Source organism: Ranitomeya variabilis, chromosome 7 (genome assembly GCF_051348905.1).
Source record: "Ranitomeya variabilis isolate aRanVar5 chromosome 7, aRanVar5.hap1, whole genome shotgun sequence".
NCBI lineage: Eukaryota > Metazoa > Chordata > Amphibia > Anura > Dendrobatidae > Ranitomeya > Ranitomeya variabilis.
The window spans coordinates 167,538,026-167,557,757 of record NC_135238.1 but is presented as its reverse complement, the minus strand read 5'-3'; the positions used below and the strand labels follow the sequence as shown (position 1 = coordinate 167,557,757).

Sequence of the window (19,732 nt, the reverse complement as noted above, 5' to 3'; positions counted from 1 at the left end):
ATAATTGACTGCCTATCTCTGTGCATAGAAAGCCACGTCTCTAATAGATGTGTGTGGCGCAGACTTTCCATAGGCTGCTTTATCTGGGATGAAACTGCTGATATCGGTAACTCGGTCGCTTCCACTGCAGCCTTTCTTACTGTTGAGTCACAGCCGAGACGTGGGTGTCTTTAAAATCCTCATTTTCTATCAGGCACTCATTGCTTTTGCAATAAAGTGTTACTACTTTACCATTTCACATCATCCATGACCATGACATCTAATTAAAATCATAAGGATAATGTGGTAATTAGAATACTTGTAAATAGTGAAGACTAATGTGACGCTTAATTTCTATTGATCATCAGTTGGCAGAATTTAATTACGGATAAGAAGTTTTAAGAATAACTTGATTCTTTGTGTTGTTGCGACGCCGAGGTCGCAGATGTAGTAGGGCTGAATTAGACAACTGGTACACCATTATGTCATAATATATTATCAGTGGCTTTAAAAGGAATCTGTCATCAATATTTTACCCCCAAACTATTGATATTCACATTTAGCTCTTTAAAAGACAAGTCTGGTAATACCTTTACATGGCCATTCCGTTCTGGTTTTCTTTGAATTGATATGTAAATGAGTCTGAAGAGTTATTTGTAGACCTCAAGCCTCTGTCACTCCAGCTCTATTCTTCGCCTCCTATAAATGATGATAATCAGATACTTTATAACAATTTAAAACATAATCAACACTTAAAAAACAAACTTATAGATTCTGCAGTCTGTTCAGTCTGATACATTGTTACTACCAGTACTCCTGTTAATATACCTTTTGTCAGTGTCAATATAACTGAATCTCATGTTTTTTTGCTTTTAATGGTAGGACTCCCCTGATCGCAGCGAGTGTTATCGGAGGGTTATTTATTATAGTCATCATGGGACTAACCTTCGCAGTCTACGTTCGCAGAAAAAGCATTAAAAAGAAGAGAGCTTTACGCAGGTTCCTAGAGACAGAGGTAAGAGCTTTCTACCAAGAACCAAGGAACAGTCAAAGATTGTAAGTTCAAGTGACACTGCTATTTTGTGGTCCATTGTTATGTTATAAAGGTGCTGTCCTTACACTTGGTATTTTATGATGACTTTCTTGTATATGGCTTGTTTGTCAGCTGTCTACAAAAAGCTTCAGCTCGGAGGCTTTAGACTCTTTCAGTTACCCAAAGAGCATTGCCAATGCTTTCAATAAATTCTTATTTTACAATCATTAACTTTTTATGGTGGCAATTTTGCCAATTATTTTTGGAATGTTAGTTTTTGGTGTTGATTATATGGTATAAAAAGTACAATATTGAATCATTTTTTTCTGAGCGGTTCAAATACAGCCATACCAGTATATTTATATGGCTTCATTAAAGTACTTTGTTGTTTTTCAACTTTTAAAATTCTAAAAAAATTGCCTTAAATTAAAAAAAGCAAACCAAGCTGTATTCCCATTCCTTGGGTCCACTGGTGAGTTTCCACCAATGTTCTTGGTGTCTAGTATTGGCTATGTCATTGATGTACTGTTTGCAGTACAGCAATCGGTGAGCTGAACGTCTATCTCTCCTGAATCCTCCATACGCACAAATGTTCAGCTACTGTGTTGTCTTTGAGAGACCTGCTGCCAGACTTCTGTGGTGGCTCCTTATGTCATGGGGAACAAAAGGATTGGCTGTCCAACATCAAACATGCCAGATCCTTCTCTCCCCCATCATGAGAGGAGCACTGGGAGGCTCCATTCACATTAGGCTTTCGGCCAAGCCTGTCAGTGTTGGTGGGTTTGGCTGATGTTAGTCTATTGTAGCCCCCCGAGTGAGCTCCAATGATTTATAAAAGCAGTTAGTTCCTGTGGTCAGCTTTAACCATAATATCTCAGGGTTTAAATGTAAAATCTGTAGTTAACGTGGATTCCAGACTTCATTCGTTGCATGGTGGCAGTTGGGTTGTTACCTTCTCCCCATGCCGTCTTTTTACAACTTGGCGCAAGAAGGAATGTTCAAACTTTAATACAATATACATATAATAATATGGTAAAGCCAGATTCACACCATACCTATGAAATATATTCAATGGGACTAGTTGAAGGGATCCACAAAATATATACTCCAGCAAATTCAACTCAATGCATAAAAAACATTTTTGGTGCTTATTTATCATTTGTGGGGGGTTTAAGTCACTTTTCTGTCTTGTGGTATTAGTTGCCATTTTTGTCTCTAAATTTGTCATAAGGGCACAAGTCCTGAATGATTTAGTGACTTTTGGTACCAAAAGGTGCAAAAATTATGCCAAATTCTTGACGTACTCAAAAATACACTAGAGCAAGACTAAAAGTGAAGTTGTGCCAAATTTGGCAACTTTTTGAAAAAACACATTTGATGAATCCGATTAAAACATCTGGAATTGCTAGACTCTGTACAACAACAACAAAAACAAAACAGGCAAGTACCTATAGATTAGACTTAAAAAAAGGATATAGAAATAGAATAATGAATTGGGTGCAAACAAAAAAGACATAAAACACATAAAGCCCAAAATAGGTACAAAAGCAATGATGAATCGGGCCACACTGTGTGGCCCAGGCTTTTATTACACAATTGTAATAAAAATCATAGCTAGATGTACTTTTTTTTATTATCGACATAGATCAGCCCAAAGTACATTCTTTTAAAACTATTTATTCCAATAAAAAGTCAACAGTGGCGGCTCCAATTCCTGGCTCAAATAAAAGAAAGAGTTGAGTACGATCATATATACAAGGACAGAATTCAAAAAGGGATATTTGCTATAAAAATGATGATAATGTCATAAGAATGGCATTGAGGGTCTAAATAATTTAGCAAGGTATGATGTAAAATTCATCTGAAAAAGGTTGAACATGATGGACATGTGTTGTTTTTTAAGTCATTTTTCAGTAACTATAAGTATATACCGTTAACTATGCAAAAGTTCACCTTTTCATTCTGCCATTACATTGTGCATGCAAAAATGGTGACATTTTAGCTCAAAGAGTGAGAATTTTTTTAAAAGGTCTAAAGGCCGATATGCTAAATGTGAGTAACCGACGTGGCAAGAAGAAGACGTGGCTTATCTGTACTTCAACATCAATTTTTTTTCTTGCTAAATATTCTTAGTAAAGATAGCCAAGATGGTTATATGCCAGTTTATTTGTAATACATTAGAAAAGGAGATAACAGTTAAAAATGTACAGCTTTTTCTTTTCTGATAGTATTACTTCTAAGATCTCAGGAAGTAGCAATATGACAATACTATGTAAGCTACATTATTGTCACGTGTCATCATTTAACTTGACAAAAATAAAATACTTGTCATGGAAGATGATCACATAGGCCTCACTCAGACATGTGTCTTTCATGTACGTGTTCTATCCATCATTTTCCCGTACTCATAGTCTTTGGGGCTGTTCACATTTTTGTCTTTTATGTGATCCGTGTGATCGCATTGAATCACAGAGACATATCTGGATAATTATTTTCATAAGTGATGACTGAAGGAGGCATGGGAAGATTAAGACTTAAAGGGAATCTGTTGTCATGTTTTTGCCACCTTATCAAAGAACAGCATGATTTTGGGGCAGAAACCCAGATTTTTTTGATGTGTCATGTATTGGGCTGCTTGCTGTAGTTTTAATAAAATCACAGTTTTATCTGCTGCAGATCTACCATTCTCTGAACACTGAGCTCTGTATAACCCCGCCCACACCACAGATTGGCTGCTTTCTGTGTACGCTGGCAGAAAGTGACTAATCACTGGTGAGGGCGGGGTTATACAGAGCAGGAAAAATACATGGCAGGAGTCAACGAGTGATTATCTCCTTCTGATAAAACAGTAATTTTATTGAAACTGCACCAAGTAGCGCAGTAAGCGGCACATAATTGGAAACAAGATCTCTGTCCCTACATCGTGCTGTTCTCAGACTACGTAGAAAAAAAACTGCTGACAGATTCCCTTTAACAAAGCACACATCATTGATCAATGTCAAGGTAGATGTCAAATTATGCTTTATTTGTGCCAGTGTTATTTGTTTTAGGCTAAGTTCTCAACATGAGTATTTGGTACATTTCTTTCAGGTTTATTTTTTGTGTGGAAAAAATGCAGTGTATTACAGTTCCAGCAGAGTGGATTAGGTTTATGTAAAGTTTATGCCCACACTGTTTTGTAATGCTGCGTAAATTGACCTGTGGTGCATTTTTGAAATCTGCAACATGACAAATTCGCTTGCGAAAAATATGCGCTTTATTTGTGGATTTAAGATGCAGAAAATCCACACGTATAAGCCACATAAGCTTACTTAGTGAATTTCCACAGCAGAAACCCATATGGAATCTGCACAATTAACAATTAATTTCTCAATAAAGTTGTATCAAGGCTGGGTAACTCCGCAAACAGGAAGTTTTCAAATTAAAGTCTTCTTTAAAACATGACGTAATACAAGAGACAAAAACTTCAGCTGAAAAAAGAAACATGTAAAAGAAATCTCAGTAAAAATGCAATTAAAAATGTAAGTTGACTAAATTAGCTAATTGGTCCAATATCGCATCAAATTGTGAGAAGTAGCCTTTAGCCATGTTCACACAATGTGCTTGCAGTGTGTTTTTTTGTTACAATTTTCTGAAAATACTGTAAAACACGGTTTTAAAAAATCACTGCAAAAAACGCATCTCAAATGCATTGGTTAAATGTAGTCCTAAGGTATTCTTTGTTGCATCTGTAGTTACTTAATACCAATTTTTTTTATATAGACCTAGAGTTGTGGGGACTCACTAATATTTCATGCCAAAATTCTATACTAACTTGCAAAATATAAAAAAGACAAGGTCCAATTTTTCATCAGGCCATTAAAACACATAAATAGTAAAGGCTGAAGATTAATCACCCTATGGCTGAAGTCACACTACCGTATAATACAGACGAGTGCTATGCTATAAAACATCACATAGCACTCGGACCAATGTTAATCTATGGGGCAGCTCCCATCATCCGTTTTTTTTCTCGTGCGTATTATATGTGCGAAAGAAATCGCAGCATACTGCGATTTGCACCATATTACGCCCGAGACTTGCCAATGCAAGTCTATGGGTGAGAGAAAAAAACAGATTACACATGGACCATGCATGTCACTTGCACCAATGTCCTTTAGAAAAGCCGGCAATTCAGGGCACTGTAATGTAAAATCAATTTAGAATTTTATTTTCAAAACACACCACAGAAGTCTCCAGATGCAGCATACAAGTAGCCCCTAATGGGACTCCAGCACCTCTCATGAAATATTTCCTCTCCTTGCCTTTCAACTATGAGTAAGGTAAAGACCCAGTGGATCGAAGCGTTATCCTATACCACTGGAATACCTTATTGTCTCAACTGCGATGAATCATTTAATTTTGGTGTTTTTGTGTGTCATTGACACACATATACTCTCTATATATATTTATATTTCATAGAGAGTTAGGTAGCAGAATAGCCGATAATTCAATTGTCAGCTTCTGTAAAATCATTACAGAACCCGACAGGATATGACACATGGTTTACATACAGTAAACCATTGCATATCAGTTAGATTTATATATGTCCCTGACTAATAATGTTAGTAGTGTGTGTGTTACGCTTTGGAGATGTAGATGTTAAATTAACAAATTTATTCATGGAAAAATATTGCGTGGGCTACCGCGCAATTTTCTTCTCCAGGGAGGGAAAGCCAGTGACAGAGGGCAGATATTAATAGCCTAGAAAGGTACCATTGTTATTGCCTCCCCTGGCTAAAAACATCTGCCCCCAGCCACCCCAGAAAAGGCGCATCTTACAGATGCGCCTGTTCTGGCACTTAGCCTCACTCTTCCCATTGCCCTGTAGCAGTGGCATATGGGGTAATAAGGGGTTAATGTCACCTTGCTATTGTAAGGTGACATTAAGCCAGGTTAATAATGGAGAGGTGTCAATAAGACACTTATCCATTATTAATCCAATAGTATGAATGGGTTAAAAAAATACACAAACATTAAGAATAACGTCTTTTGATGAAATAATTAAACACGTAGGTTTTCCATCTATATTACACTCTCAATACAAGCAAAGCCCTCGTTCTCCTGTAAAAAATCCAAAATAAAAAAGTAACAATATCCCATACCTGTCCACCCATACAGTCAAGTCCCACGCTGCAGCTTTTCATTCATTACACAGTAGTATACAGCCCGGCCAGCAGCATTAGCACCGCTCCAGGTTGTAAGCTATTTAACCCTTTAAGAGAGATTTCAGAGTGGGACTTGACTTATTGACACCTCTCCATTATTAACTGGGCTTAATGTCACCTTACAATAGCAAGTTGACATTAACCCTTTATTACCCTATATGCCACTGCTACAGGGCAATGGGAAGAGAGAAGCTAAGTGCCAGAATTGGCACATCTTATAGATGCGCCTTTTCTGGGGCGGCTGGGTTTTGGTATTTTTAGCCTGGGGGGTCAATATCCACTGCCCCTTCCTAGGCTATGAATATCAGCCCACAGCTGTCTATGTAGCCTTTCTGGCTATTAATTATATAGGGACCCCACATAATTTTTTGGGGGGGTTCCCCAATTAGAATAGCCAGTAAAGGCTAAATATACAGCTGTGGCCTGATATTCATAGACTGGGAAGATCCATCGGTATTAACCCCTTCCCAGGCTACAAATATCGGTCCTGTCCATCGGATTTCCCTCTCTGGCGAAGAAAATTGCACGAGAGCCCATGCAATTTTTTTCACTTGTAGGATCGAACTTGTGGAACCAATAAATAGACTTCCACATTATTTATTCATGATTTTTTGGGCTGGGATCCATTCTATGTCAACTTTGCATGCCGGCGAGAAAATCTTGCTATACGGATGTCACACGGATGTCACGCGGATCTTTAGATGTGAGAAAATTGCATCCTCACATTGCTGTTGTGAATTCCGCTCTTTGGCTCCCTCCGGTGGTTGTAAGTGGCACTTTTGTGAGTTCTGCTCTTGGGCTCCCTCCGGTGGATTTAAGTGGAACTGCTGCTTCTTGGATTTAGCAGTCAGCAGCTGCTTCCACTGATCGTCTATTCTGGCTCGGCTATTTATCCTGGCTCTGTCCTTCAGCCTGTGCCAGTTGTCAATGGTTCCTGGTTGGATTTACATCTCTCTTGGATTTCCCTGATATTCTGTCCAGTTCAGCAAAGATAAGTCCTTGCTTTGTTCTTTTGCAGTTCACTTGTTGTGGACTTAATCGTTCAGCACATTCTCTGTTTTTTCTTGTCCAGCTTGTCAGTATGTTTTATTCAGTTAAGCTGGAAGCTCTGGAAAGCAGATTTACCCTCCACACCTTTAGTCAGGTGTGGAGATTTTTGTAAACTCTGTGGTGGATTTTTCTAGTTTTTAATACTGACCGCACAGTATTCTGTCCTGTCCTATCTATCGAGCTAGATTGGCCTCCTTTGCTACATCCTGGTTTCATTCTGTGTATGTCATTTCCCTCTCCACTCACAGTCAATATTTGTGGGGGGCTGTCTGTTTTTGTTGAATTTTCTCTGAGGCAAGATAGCTTTCCTGTTTCTATCTTTAGGGGTAGTTAGTCCTCCGGCTGTGACGAGGTGTCTAGGGAGTGACAGGAACATCCCATGGCTACTTCTAGTGTTGTGTTAAGCTCAGGAACTGCGGTCAGTACAGGTACCACCTTCTCCAGAGCACGTCCCATGTTGCGCCTAAACCACCAGTTCATAACAGTACAACTGGCCAAAAATGAATTAAATGCATCTCAAAAGAAGGAAAAAAAAGTTCTGAACCATTTTTTTTTTTTTGCAGTCTGTTTTGTCTTTTTTTTCCTCTTAATCTCTGGGTGGTTCAGGATTTTGGCGCTGGCATGGATGTTCAGGGTTTGTTTTCTCGTGTGGATCAACTTGCTGCAAGAGTACAGAGTATCCAAGATTATGTTGTCCAGACTCCGGCTTTAGAGCCTAAAATTCCTACTCCTGATTTGTTTTTTGGGGACAGATCCAACTTTTTGAACTTCAAAAATAACTGCAAATTGTTTTTTGCTTTGAAACCCCGTCCTCTGGTGATCCCATTCAGCAGGTTAAGATTGTCATCTCTCTGCTGCGTGGTGACCCTCAGGACTGGGCATTCTCCCTTGAATCAGGGGATCCGGCATTGCTTAATGTAGACGCATTTTTTCAAGCACTCGGATTATTGTATGACGAACCTAATTCTTTGGATCATGCAGAAAAAACCTTGTTGGCCCTATGTCAGGGTCAGGAAGTGGCAGAATTATACTGCCAGAAATTTAGAAAATGGTCTGTGCTCACTAAATGGAATGAGGATGCTCTGGCAGCAATTTTCAGAAAGGGTCTTTCTGAATCCCTTAAAGATGTTATGGTGGGTTTCCCCACGCCTGCTGGTTTGACCGAATCTATGTCTCTAGCCATTCAGATTGATCGGCGCCTGCGCGAGCGCAAGGTTGTGCACCATATGGCAGTGTCCTCTGAGCAGAGTCCTGAGCCTATGCAATGTGATAGGATTTTGACTAGAGCAGAACGGCAGGGATTCAGATGTCAGAATAGGCTGTGTTTTTACTGTGGTGATTCTGCTCATGTTATTTCTGATTGCCCTAAGCATACTAAGAGGGTCGCTAGGTCTGTTACCATCAGTACTGTACAGCCTAAATTTCTCTTATCTGTGACCCTGATTTGCTCATTATCGTCCTTTTCTGTCATGGCATTTGTGGATTCAGGCGCTGCCCTGAACTTAATGGACTTGGAATTCACCAGGCGTTGTGGTTTTTCCTTGCAGCCTTTGCAGAGCCCTATTCCTTTGAGGGGCATTGATGCTACACCGTTGGCCAAGAATAAACCTCAGTATTGGACTCAGCTGACCATGTGCATGGCTCCAGCACATCAGGAAGATTGCCGTTTTCTGGTGTTGCATAACTTGCATGATGTTGTTGTACTGGATTTTCCATGGTTACAGGAACATAATCCGGTGCTGGATTGGAAATCTATGTCTGTGACTAGTTGGGGTTTTCAAGGGGTACATTGTGACGTTCCTTTGATGTCAATTTCCTCTTCCCCCTCTTCTGAAGTCCCTGAGTTTTTGTTGGATTTCCAGGATGTTTTTGATGAGCCAAAGTCCAGTTCCCTTCCTCCACATAGGGACTGTGATTGTGCTATTAACTTGATTCCTGGCTGTAAGTTCCCTAAGGGCCGACTTTTCAATCTGTCTGTGCCAGAGCATGCCGCCATGCGGAGTTATGTCAAGGAGTCTTTGGAGAAGGGGCATATTCGGCCGTCTTCGTCACCATTGGGAGCGGGATTCTTTTTTGTTGCCAAGAAGGATGGCTCCTTGAGACCCTGCATTGATTATCGCCTTCTTAATAAGATCACGGTCAAATTCCAATACCCTTTACCTTTGCTTTCTGATTTGTTTGCTCGGATTAAGCGGGCTAGTTGGTTTACTAAGATTGACCTTCGAGGGGCATATAATCTTGTTCGTATTAAACAGGGTGACAAATGGAAAACTGCATTTAATACGCCCGAAGGCCATTTTGAATACCTTGTGATGCCTTTCGGGCTTTCTAATGCTCCTTCTGTATTTCAGTCCTTCATGCATGATATTTTCCGCAATTATCTTGATAAATTCATGATTGTGTATTTGGATGATATTTTGATTTTTTCCGATGATTGGGAGTCTCATGTGAAGCAGGTTAGGATGGTATTCCAGATCCTTCGTGATAATGCTTTATTTGTGAGGGGATCTAGGTGCCTATTTGGAGTTCAGAAGGTCTCTTTTTTGGGTTTTATTTTTTCTCCCTCGTCTATAGAAATGGATCCTGTTAAGGTCCAAGCCATTTATGACTGGATTCAACCCACATCGGTGAAGAGCCTTCAGAAATTTTTGGGCTTTGCTAATTTTTATCGCCGTTTCATTGCCAACTTTTCCAGTGTGGTTAAGCCCCTGACCGATTTGACGAAGAAAGGCGCTGATGTGACGAATTGGTCCTCTGCGGCTGTTGAGGCCTTTCAGGAGCTTAAACGCCGATTTACTTCTGCCCCTGTGTTGCGTCAGCCGGATGTTTCTCTTCCTTTTCAGGTTGAGGTTGACGCTTCTGAGATTGGGGCAGGGGCCGTCTTGTCTAAGAGGAATTCTGATGGTTCTTTGATGAAACCGTGTGCCTTTTTTTCCAGAAAGTTTTCGCCTGCAGAGCGCAATTATGACGTTGGCAATCGGGAGTTGTTGGCTATGAAGTGGGCATTTGAGGAGTGGCGACATTGGCTTGAGGGAGCCAAGCACCGCGTTGTGGTCTTGACCGATCATAAGAATCTGATTTACCTCGAGTCGGCCAAGCGGCTGAACCCTAGACAGGCTCGATGGTCCCTGTTTTTCTCCCGTTTTGATTTTGTGGTCTCGTATCTTCCGGGATCTAAGAATGTTAAGGCTGATGCCCTCTCTAGGAGTTTTTTGCCTGATTCTCCTGGAGTCCTTGAGCCCGTTGGTATTCTTAAAGAAGGGGTGATTCTTTCTGCCATCTCCCCTGATTTGCGGCGGGTGCTTCAGGAATTTCAGGCTGATAAACCTGACCGCTGTCCAGTGGGGAAGCTGTTTGTTCCTGATAGATGGACTAGTAAGGTAATTTCTGAGGTTCATTGTTCAGTGTTGGCTGGTCATCCTGGGATTTTTGGTACCAGAGATTTGGTTGCTAGGTCCTTTTGGTGGCCTTCCTTGTCACGGGATGTGCGTTCTTTTGTGCAGTCCTGTGGGACTTGTGCCCGGGCCAAGCCTTGCTGTTCCCGCGCTAGTGGGTTGCTTTTGCCTTTGCCGGTCCCTGAGAGGCCCTGGACGCATATTTCCATGGATTTTATTTCGGATCTTCCTGTTTCCCAGAAGATGTCTGTTATCTGGGTGGTTTGTGACCGGTTCTCTAAAATGGTCCATTTGGTACCTTTGCCTAAATTGCCTTCCTCCTCTGATTTGGTTCCATTGTTTTTTCAGCATGTGGTTCGTTTGCATGGCATTCCGGAGAATATTGTGTCTGACAGAGGTTCCCAGTTTGTTTCTAGGTTTTGGCGAGCCTTTTGTGCTAGGATGGGCATTGATTTGTCTTTTTCTTTGGCGTTCCATCCTCAGACAAATGGCCAAACTGAGCGAACTAATCAGACCTTGGAAACCTATTTGAGATGCTTTGTGTCTGCTGATCAGGATGATTGGGTGGCTTTCTTGCCATTGGCCGAGTTTGCCCTTAATAATCGGGCTAGTTCGGCTACTTTGGTTTCGCCTTTCTTTTGTAATTTTGGTTTTCATCCTCGTTTTTCTTTGGGGCAGGTTGAGCCTTCTGATTGTCCTGGTGTGGATTCTGTGGTGGACAGGTTACAGCAGATTTGGACTCATGTGGTAGACAATTTGACAGTCCAAGCAAAAGGTAATATACTCGCACTGCTGCCCCTTGCGATCACCTATTAGCGTGCTACAATACGCTGTACCAGCTCCTATTCCCCCTACTCAGTGCATGGGCATATGGGGTGCTCAATCAAAAGAGGTAATAATGTAAAAGCAAGAGAAAAAAAAGTGATCAGCACTCACCATTCCCGATGCTATAAAAAGTCTTTATTAGGACATGGACACGGACAGGGAGATCATGGTGTGCAGGGATGACAGCTGTTTCGCGCTACATGCGCTTTGATCGGGATCTGTGGAAGCGCATGTAGCGCGAAACAGCTGTCATCCCTGCACACCATGATCTCCCTGTCCGTGTCCATGTCCTAATAAAGACTTTTTATAGCATCGGGAATGGTGAGTGCTGATCACTTTTTTTTTTTCTCTTGCTTTTAGACAATTTGACGTTGTCGCAGGAAAAGGCTCAACGTTTTGCTAACCGCCTTCGGTGTGTTGGTCCCCGGCTTCGGGTGGGGGATATAGTCTGGTTATCTTCTCGTCATGTTCCTATGAAGGTTTATTCCCCTAAGCTCAAGCCTCGGTTTATTGGCCCTTATAAGATTTCTGAGATTATCAATCCTGTGTCTTTTCGTTTGGCCCTTCCAGCCTCTTTTGCCATCCATAATGTTTTCCATAGATCTTTGTTGCGGAGATATGTGGTGCCCGTTGTTCCCTCGGTTGATCCTCCTGCCCCGGTGTTGGTTGAGGGGGAGTTGGAATATTTGGTGGAGAAAATTTTGGATTCTCGTTTTTCGAGGCGGAGGCTTGGTTGTTGCCTCCGATGTCCATGCCACCGATTTGGTTCATGCCTTTCACTTGGCTCATCCTGATCGGCCTGGGGGCTCTGGTGAGGGTTCGGTGACCCCTCCTCAAGGGGGGGTACTGTTTTGAATTCCGCTCTTTGGCTCCCTCCAGTGGTTGTAAGTGGCACTTTTGTGAGTTCTGCTCTTGGGCTCCCTCCGGTGGATTTAAGTGGAACTGCTGCTTCTTGGATTTAGCAGTCAGCAGCTGCTTCCACTGATTGTCTATTCTGGCTCGGCTATTTATCCTGGCTCTGTCCTTCAGCCTGTGCCAGTTGTCAATGGTTCCTGGTTGGATTTACATCTATCTTGGATTTCCCTGATATTCTGTCCAGTTCAGCAAAGATAAGTCCTTGCTTTGTTCTTTTGCAGTTCACTTGTTGTGGACTTAATCGTTCAGCACATTCTATGTTTTTTCTTGTTCAGCTTGTCAGTATGTTTTATCCAGTTAAGCTGGAAGCTCTGGAAAGCAGATTTACGCTCCGCACCTTTAGTCAGGTGTGGAGATTTTTGTAAACTCTGTGGTGGATTTTTCTAGTTTTTAATACTGACCGCACAGTATTCTGTCCTGTCCTATCTATCGAGCTAGATTGGCCTCCTTTGCTACATCCTGGTTTCATTCTGTGTATGTCATTTCCCTCTCCACTCACAGTCAATATTTGTGGGGGGCTGTCTGTTTTTTGGGAATTTTCTCTGAGGCAAGATAGCTTTCCTGTTTCTATCTTTAGGGGTAGTTAGTCCTCCGGCTGTGACGAGGTGTCAAGGGAGCGACAGGAACATCCCACGGCTACTTCTAGTGTTGTGTTAAGCTCAGGAACTGCGGTCAGTACAGGTACCACCTTCTCCAGAGCATGTCCCATGTTGCTCCTAAACCACCAGTTCATAACACATTGCACATGGATGACATACGGATCACCATACGGAGAACATTTGTGTGATTTTTGGCAGACAAAGTCGGACCGATTTTTTTATACATTGTTTCTGAATCCGGCCTATTGCATATACACATATATAACTAGGGCTTACACACACAACATACACAACGTATTAAAAAATGGTCCGTTTTTCACGGACGAGAATTGCACAAATGTTTCCAAAACAGTGATCCGTGTGCAGTGCGAGGATGCGATTTCCTCGCATCAAATTATCCGTGTGACATCCATGTGACATCCGTATGGCGAGATTTTCTCACAGGCTTGCAAAACCAACATCTAATGGATTTTTTGGCTCAAATGTTCGTTTAAACATATATACAGTATATATATATATATATATATATATATATATGTATATATATATATATATATATGTATATATGTCATTGAGACACACATATATATATATATATATATATATATATATATATATATATATATATATATATATATATATATATATATACACTGTGTTTATATTTAATTCAGCGCTAGATATCCTAAAAGCCAGTAATTCAATTGCCGGCTTTTCATTTCTCCTTCACAAACCCGAAGTGATATGAGACATGGTTTACATACAGTAAACCATCTCATATCCCTTTTTTTGCATATTCCACACTACTAATGTTAGTAGTGTGTATGTGCAAAATTTGGGTGCTGTAGCTTGTAAAATAAAGGGTTAAATCGCGGAAAAAATTGGTGTGGGCTCCCGCGCAATTTTCTCCGCCAGAGTGGTAAAGACAGTGACTGAGGGCAGATATTAATAGCCTACAGAGGGTCCATGGTTATTGGCCCCCCTGGCTACAAACATCTGCCCCCAGCCACCCCAGAAAAGGCACATCTGGAAGATGCGCCTGTTCTGGCACTTGGCCACTCTCTTCCCATTCCCGTGTAGTGGTGGGATATGGGGTAATGAATGGTTAATGTCACCTTGCTATTGTAAGGTGACATTAAGCCAGATTAATAATGGAGAGGCGTCAATTATGACACCTATCCATTATTAATCCAATAGTATGAAATGGTTAATAAAACACACACACATTATTTAAAAGTATTTTAATGAAATAAAGACACAGGTTGTTTTAATATTTTATTATACTCTCAATCCACCTGAAGACCATCGTCCTGAAACAAAGTTAAAAAAACAAACAACAATATTCCATACCTTCAGTCGTTCCGTCAGTCCCACGATGTAACATTAGTAGTGTGGAATATGCAAAAAAAAAAGGGATATGAGATGGTTTACTGTATGTAAACCATGTCTCATAACATGTCAGGTTTGTGAAGGAGAAAGAAAAAGCCAGCAATTGAATTACCGGTTTTCTATAGAACACCGCTGCGTATTTCTCGCAAGTCACACTGCTGGTCCGTGTGGAATCCGATTTTTTCTCGCACCCATAGATTTTCATTGGCGATTCTCGGCCGAGATACGCTGACAATCGCAGCATGCTGCGATTTCTCTCGGATCCTGAATACGGCCGAGAAAATATCGGATGATGGGAGCTGCACCATAGATTAACATTGGGTCGAGCACTATGCGATTATTTCTCGCATTGCACTCGTCCATATTACGGTCTAGTGTGACCCCAGCCTTATACAGATGATAGTATAAACTGGAAGAATGTTATCTGTGGTTCTGATAGAAAGCACTCACACTCATGTTATTTTATGTGGCTGTGCATATGTCTGATTTTTTACTCCGAAGGAATGGAAAAAAATTAAAATTTGTCTCCGAGAATTGGATAACACTCACCCATTCATGTCTATGGCCCATGAAATAAAATAAGACTGCACTCTGATGACATCCAACTGCTGTCCGATTTTCACCGACTGACATAATGGAGAATGTGGAGACATTTTTTTCTCTTTCCACCTCTGGGAAAATCAGATCACACTTTGATCCCACTCTGATCTAGCTCTGATCAGAGTGTGACTAGGTAACATAATCTGACCAATTTTCTCGGATGGAGAGGAAACAGACATCTGTACCTGCCCTAACAGTAGTAACGAAGGTGAGTAGAAAGTACAGTAAAAATCCGCAGAAAAACAGACACTCACACATTAAAATGGATATAATAATGATAATGCAAGGGTATATAAACTGTAATTAAAAGTTGTAAAAAAGTTTAAAAAAAAAGTTGTTTAAAACGAAAGGAGGTGAAGGCAAGAATAGGTAAATAAATAGGGAGCAGTCCAATAAAAGAGAACCAGGGCTAGAGTAAGATGAAAGAGGAGAAGGCCATGCCCCCCACGTACAATGAGTGGGCATTAAAAAAGGAAAGGGCATGGCCAAGAGGGTGGAGATTTGTGAGAGCCAAATTGTATACTGGCTTAAACAAAATATTTATTTTGTAATATAAATTATATTAATAAGAAGAATAAATATATATGTAAATAGCAGATCTCCTCTGGATGAGGAAAATTGATATACTGGAGATATAAAATATTTGAAATTGAAATACAACCAAAACAATGTCACCTGCGTGTGAGCGGAAGGGCATTCTGATACCATGCAATCTCCGCACAACTACATTATAAAAATAAACCATATAAATAAATAGATTGATAAATAAAAGAATCAATAATGAAATTATATTAGACACGACAGTCATAGCACCGCAATAAAATCAGAGCTCGCCTGTGCCTATATTATATGGTGTTTTATGTATGACACGGGCGGAAAACGTTTTACAGATGCAGAATATGGATCAGATGAGGCCAGCGATGCTAACCTTGTGGAGACAAGGTGAAATACCGCATTGCTATTAAATCTTTTAGAACCTGAAGACTCCTTTATAATTACCATCCACATCAGCCTGAGAGATGGATTATTTGTCAAACATTTTTCAATATATTTTGGGTTTTTCCAGAGGAGAAAGTGTGGTGTTAGCCAAACCTCAAAAGGACAAAGAACTGAAATTGAAAATTCGTTTTGGAATACTACTAATATATTTTTGTGAATAGATAGCAAAGACTAAGTCTTGTTACTTCTAAGTAATGCTCTTACCTATTAATAATACATTATGTACAAATTTTATACAATGGATTTATTACTTTTCTCTTATGTACTCTGTGATCCAATCAAAATGTTTACGAAAAGTCTATTTCAAAAGGAAAAAAATGCCGTCCAATCTACCAAAAAAGAGCTGGGGAGCTGAGCAGATTTATAAAATATTTGGTAAGAAAAATTTCAATATAACTTATAACCTATGATTGAATACCTGCTCATCCATGTCTTAGGAGTCCAGTGGGAGGTCTTAATAAATGACAGTTACTTACTAGAGCCGCCCACTAGACTCATAAGATAAAGCAATGATTTCAATCAATAAGTTAAAAATTTAACAAAATATTTTTTGACACAAAACCATTTAGCAGTCTGCTCTACTACATGATGCTTGCAGATCCGATTGCTTGTTAACTATGACAGCTTTCCTTTAAAGTCAACAGTACAATACAGTCCTTGGGCCCCTGCTCTTCTCCATTTACACCTTTGGCCTGGGACAGCTCATAGAATCTCATGGCTTTCAGTATCACCTCTATGCTGATGACACACAGATCTACATCTCTGGACCAGATATCACCTCCCTACTAACCAGAATCCCTCAATGTCTGTCCACTATTTCATCCTTCTTCTCCGCTAGATTTCTGAAACTTAACATGGACAAAACAGAATTCATCATCTTTCCCCCATCTCACGCGACCCCCCCAATGAACCTATCCATTACAGTAAACGGCTGCCCACTCTCCCCAGTCCCACAAGCTCGCTGCCTCGGGGTAATCCTTGACGCTGATCTCTCCTTCAAACCACATATCCAAGCCCTTTCCACTTCCTGCCGACTGCAACTCAAAAATATTTCACGAATCCGTACATTCCTCAACCAAGAATCTGCAAAAACCCTAGTCCATGCCCTCATCATCTCTCGCCTTGACTACTGCAACCTCCTGCTCTGTGACCTCCCCTCTAACACTCTCGCACCCCTCCAATCTATTCTAAACTCAGCTGCCTGACTAATCCACCTGTCCCCCGCTATTCCCCGGCCTCTCCCCTCTGTCAATCCCTTCACTGGCTCCCCATTGCCCAGAGACTCCAGTACAAAACCCTAAACGTGACGTACAAAGCCATCCACAACCTGTCTCCTCCATACATCTGTGACCTCGTCTCCCGGTACTTACCTACACGCAACCTCCGATCCTCACAAGATCTCCTTCTCTACTCCCCTCTTATCTCCTCTTCCCACAATCGTATACAAGATTTCTCTCGCGCATCACCCCTACTCTGGAACCCTCTACACAACACATCAGACTCTCACCTACCATCGAAACCTTCAAAAAGAACCTTAAGACCCACCTATTCTGACAAGCCTACAACCTGCAGTAACCACCGATCGACCAAACCGCTGCACGATCAGCTCTATCCTCACCTACTGTATCCTCACCCATCCCTTGTAGATTGTGAGCCCTCGCGGGCAGGGTCCTCACTCCTCATGTACCAGTTATGACTTGTATTGTTTAAGATTATTGTACTTGTTTTTATTATGTATACCCCTCCTCACAGGTAAAGCGCCATGGAATAAATGGCGCTATAACAATAAAGAATAATAATAATAATAATAATAATAATAATAATAATATAAATGTCATGTTATTTTTACCATTTGTATAGCTGTTTTCTAAAATCTTACTGATTGCTCAGCTTACTGCTAACATTCACAATGTTCCATATGGCATCCATATGGTATCAGTATGGCATTAAGGGCTCATTTCCACTTGCGAGGAAAACGAACGAGTGCAATCCGATAAAAAATCGGATTGCACTCGGACCAATGTTATTCAATAGGTGTCTTTTCATTTGCGATCTTTTTCTCAGCTGAAATCGGACAGAGAAAAAAATCACAGCATGCTGCGATTTGCTGCGAGTCTCGGACGAGACTCGCCAATGCAAGTCAATAGGTGCGTGAAAAAAAACACATGGAATATGGACCATCCATTCTGTGGCATAGAACACTGTAAATGGTCCTGTAAATGACTGTATAAAAATAGTTGCAGAGAAAAAAAACGGATTGCATGCGGATGTCATACGGATGTAAAACGGATGAAAAATCGCATTGCACTCGCATAACACTCGCATGACAAACGCATGACAATCACATACGCTACATCCATTTTTTCAGTCCAGATTACATACCGTTTTTTCTCTTGCAAGTGGAAATGAGCCCTAAAGGGTATATCCAGAACTTTTTTTTTATTATGGACCTATAAACTAACAGGCAGGCAGTTGCTAACTACCTGCCTGTTCTACCCGGTACTGGCACAGAACGGTCACAGACCGCTCCTTCTGGCGGTTCAGCTGTTCATCATCAACAAAGCAGCTCTTTTTTTCCGGGCTGCTCTGTTGACGGGCTATGACTGCCATCACCATGCTGTTATGACAGTCAGCTTTCCTCAGTTAGGCAGCGGGGAGCCAGCTGTTAATCAACGTCGGCAGTCATGCCCCATCAACAGTGCAGAGTGGAAGAGAAGCCGCTGCTCTGTCAATGTGAAGTTAGTGTAAACTGCTGGATTGCAGGCAGGAGTGGTCCAGTCTGTGGCTGCTCTGTGCCAACAGAGATCGGAGTCGGGCACATCAGGCATGGAGGTAGCAATCACCAGCCTGTTTTTTGTTTTTTTCTAGCTATTGGTGTTAGAGCAATGTCCTGAATAAACCCTTTTAAGGGATCATATTAATATCATGGGCTGTTTTCCATCAACGAGCATGAAACTATGTTAAAACTTGGATAGTACATATTACATGGGATAGAGAATCAACTGTGGAGGAAACACCTTTGGCACTGCAGGTATACTCCATATTAATCATTGGTACCAGATAAAATGTAGATGAGCTCAAGATGGATTTTATTGGAAAAACACAAGATTATGCCTTCGCCAGGCATTTGGGAACAGCTAATCGGCAGTTGTTGGACCCCGACCAATCAGACATTGATGACTTTTCCCAAGGAAAGATCATCAATGAAAAAGTAGTGGATAACCATTTAACCAAAAAAAATTAACTGGGGTATAGGCTGAAACAAGTCGCCTTTGTTTTTTTTCAATAATATCCAGCTTGTTGTCTTCACATGTTGGGTAACAGGAGTGGACATATCATTGGTGCAACCTGTGCAGCCGCACACATGCCCAAGGCGGTCATTTTCACCTCCAAAGGTGGAATTCTGTATAATGATGACTTATTGGGCTGTAATGGGCCCATATATTGTTTTTGCAGAGGGGCCCTCTTCTGCCAGGGTCAGCTAGTGCTGGGTAATACATTTCTTCCATTAACGTTGATTAATACAGAGTATATCTGCTGCGCCAAAGGTTTTGATCAGTCGATTCCCTACTTATCCCAGGTTCCATTCTGAAGGACGCCATAGGTTGACAGTATCAGCTTGAAGCGGACTCCAATGCTTCATATAAATGTACACTGGTGTTCTGCTCATCATTAGATCAACTGTTGATGTTGAGCACTTCTGGTTTTTCACCTACTTGACAATCAATACCTATTCATTGC

The 19,732-nt window shown here is 41.0% G+C and overlaps 1 protein-coding gene across 2 annotated transcripts in view; it reads left to right on the top strand.

Moving 5' to 3' along the window:
• ERBB4 (erb-b2 receptor tyrosine kinase 4) overlaps nucleotides 1-19,732 on the top strand; it is a 1,241,858-nt gene that overhangs the window by 931,747 nt on the left and 290,379 nt on the right. For both annotated transcript variants that reach the window (XM_077272252.1, XM_077272251.1), the window contains exon 17: nucleotides 862-994. In XM_077272252.1, the coding sequence (XP_077128367.1) occupies nucleotides 862-994 (133 nt within the window). The remainder of the gene's footprint in view (nucleotides 1-861; nucleotides 995-19,732) is intronic.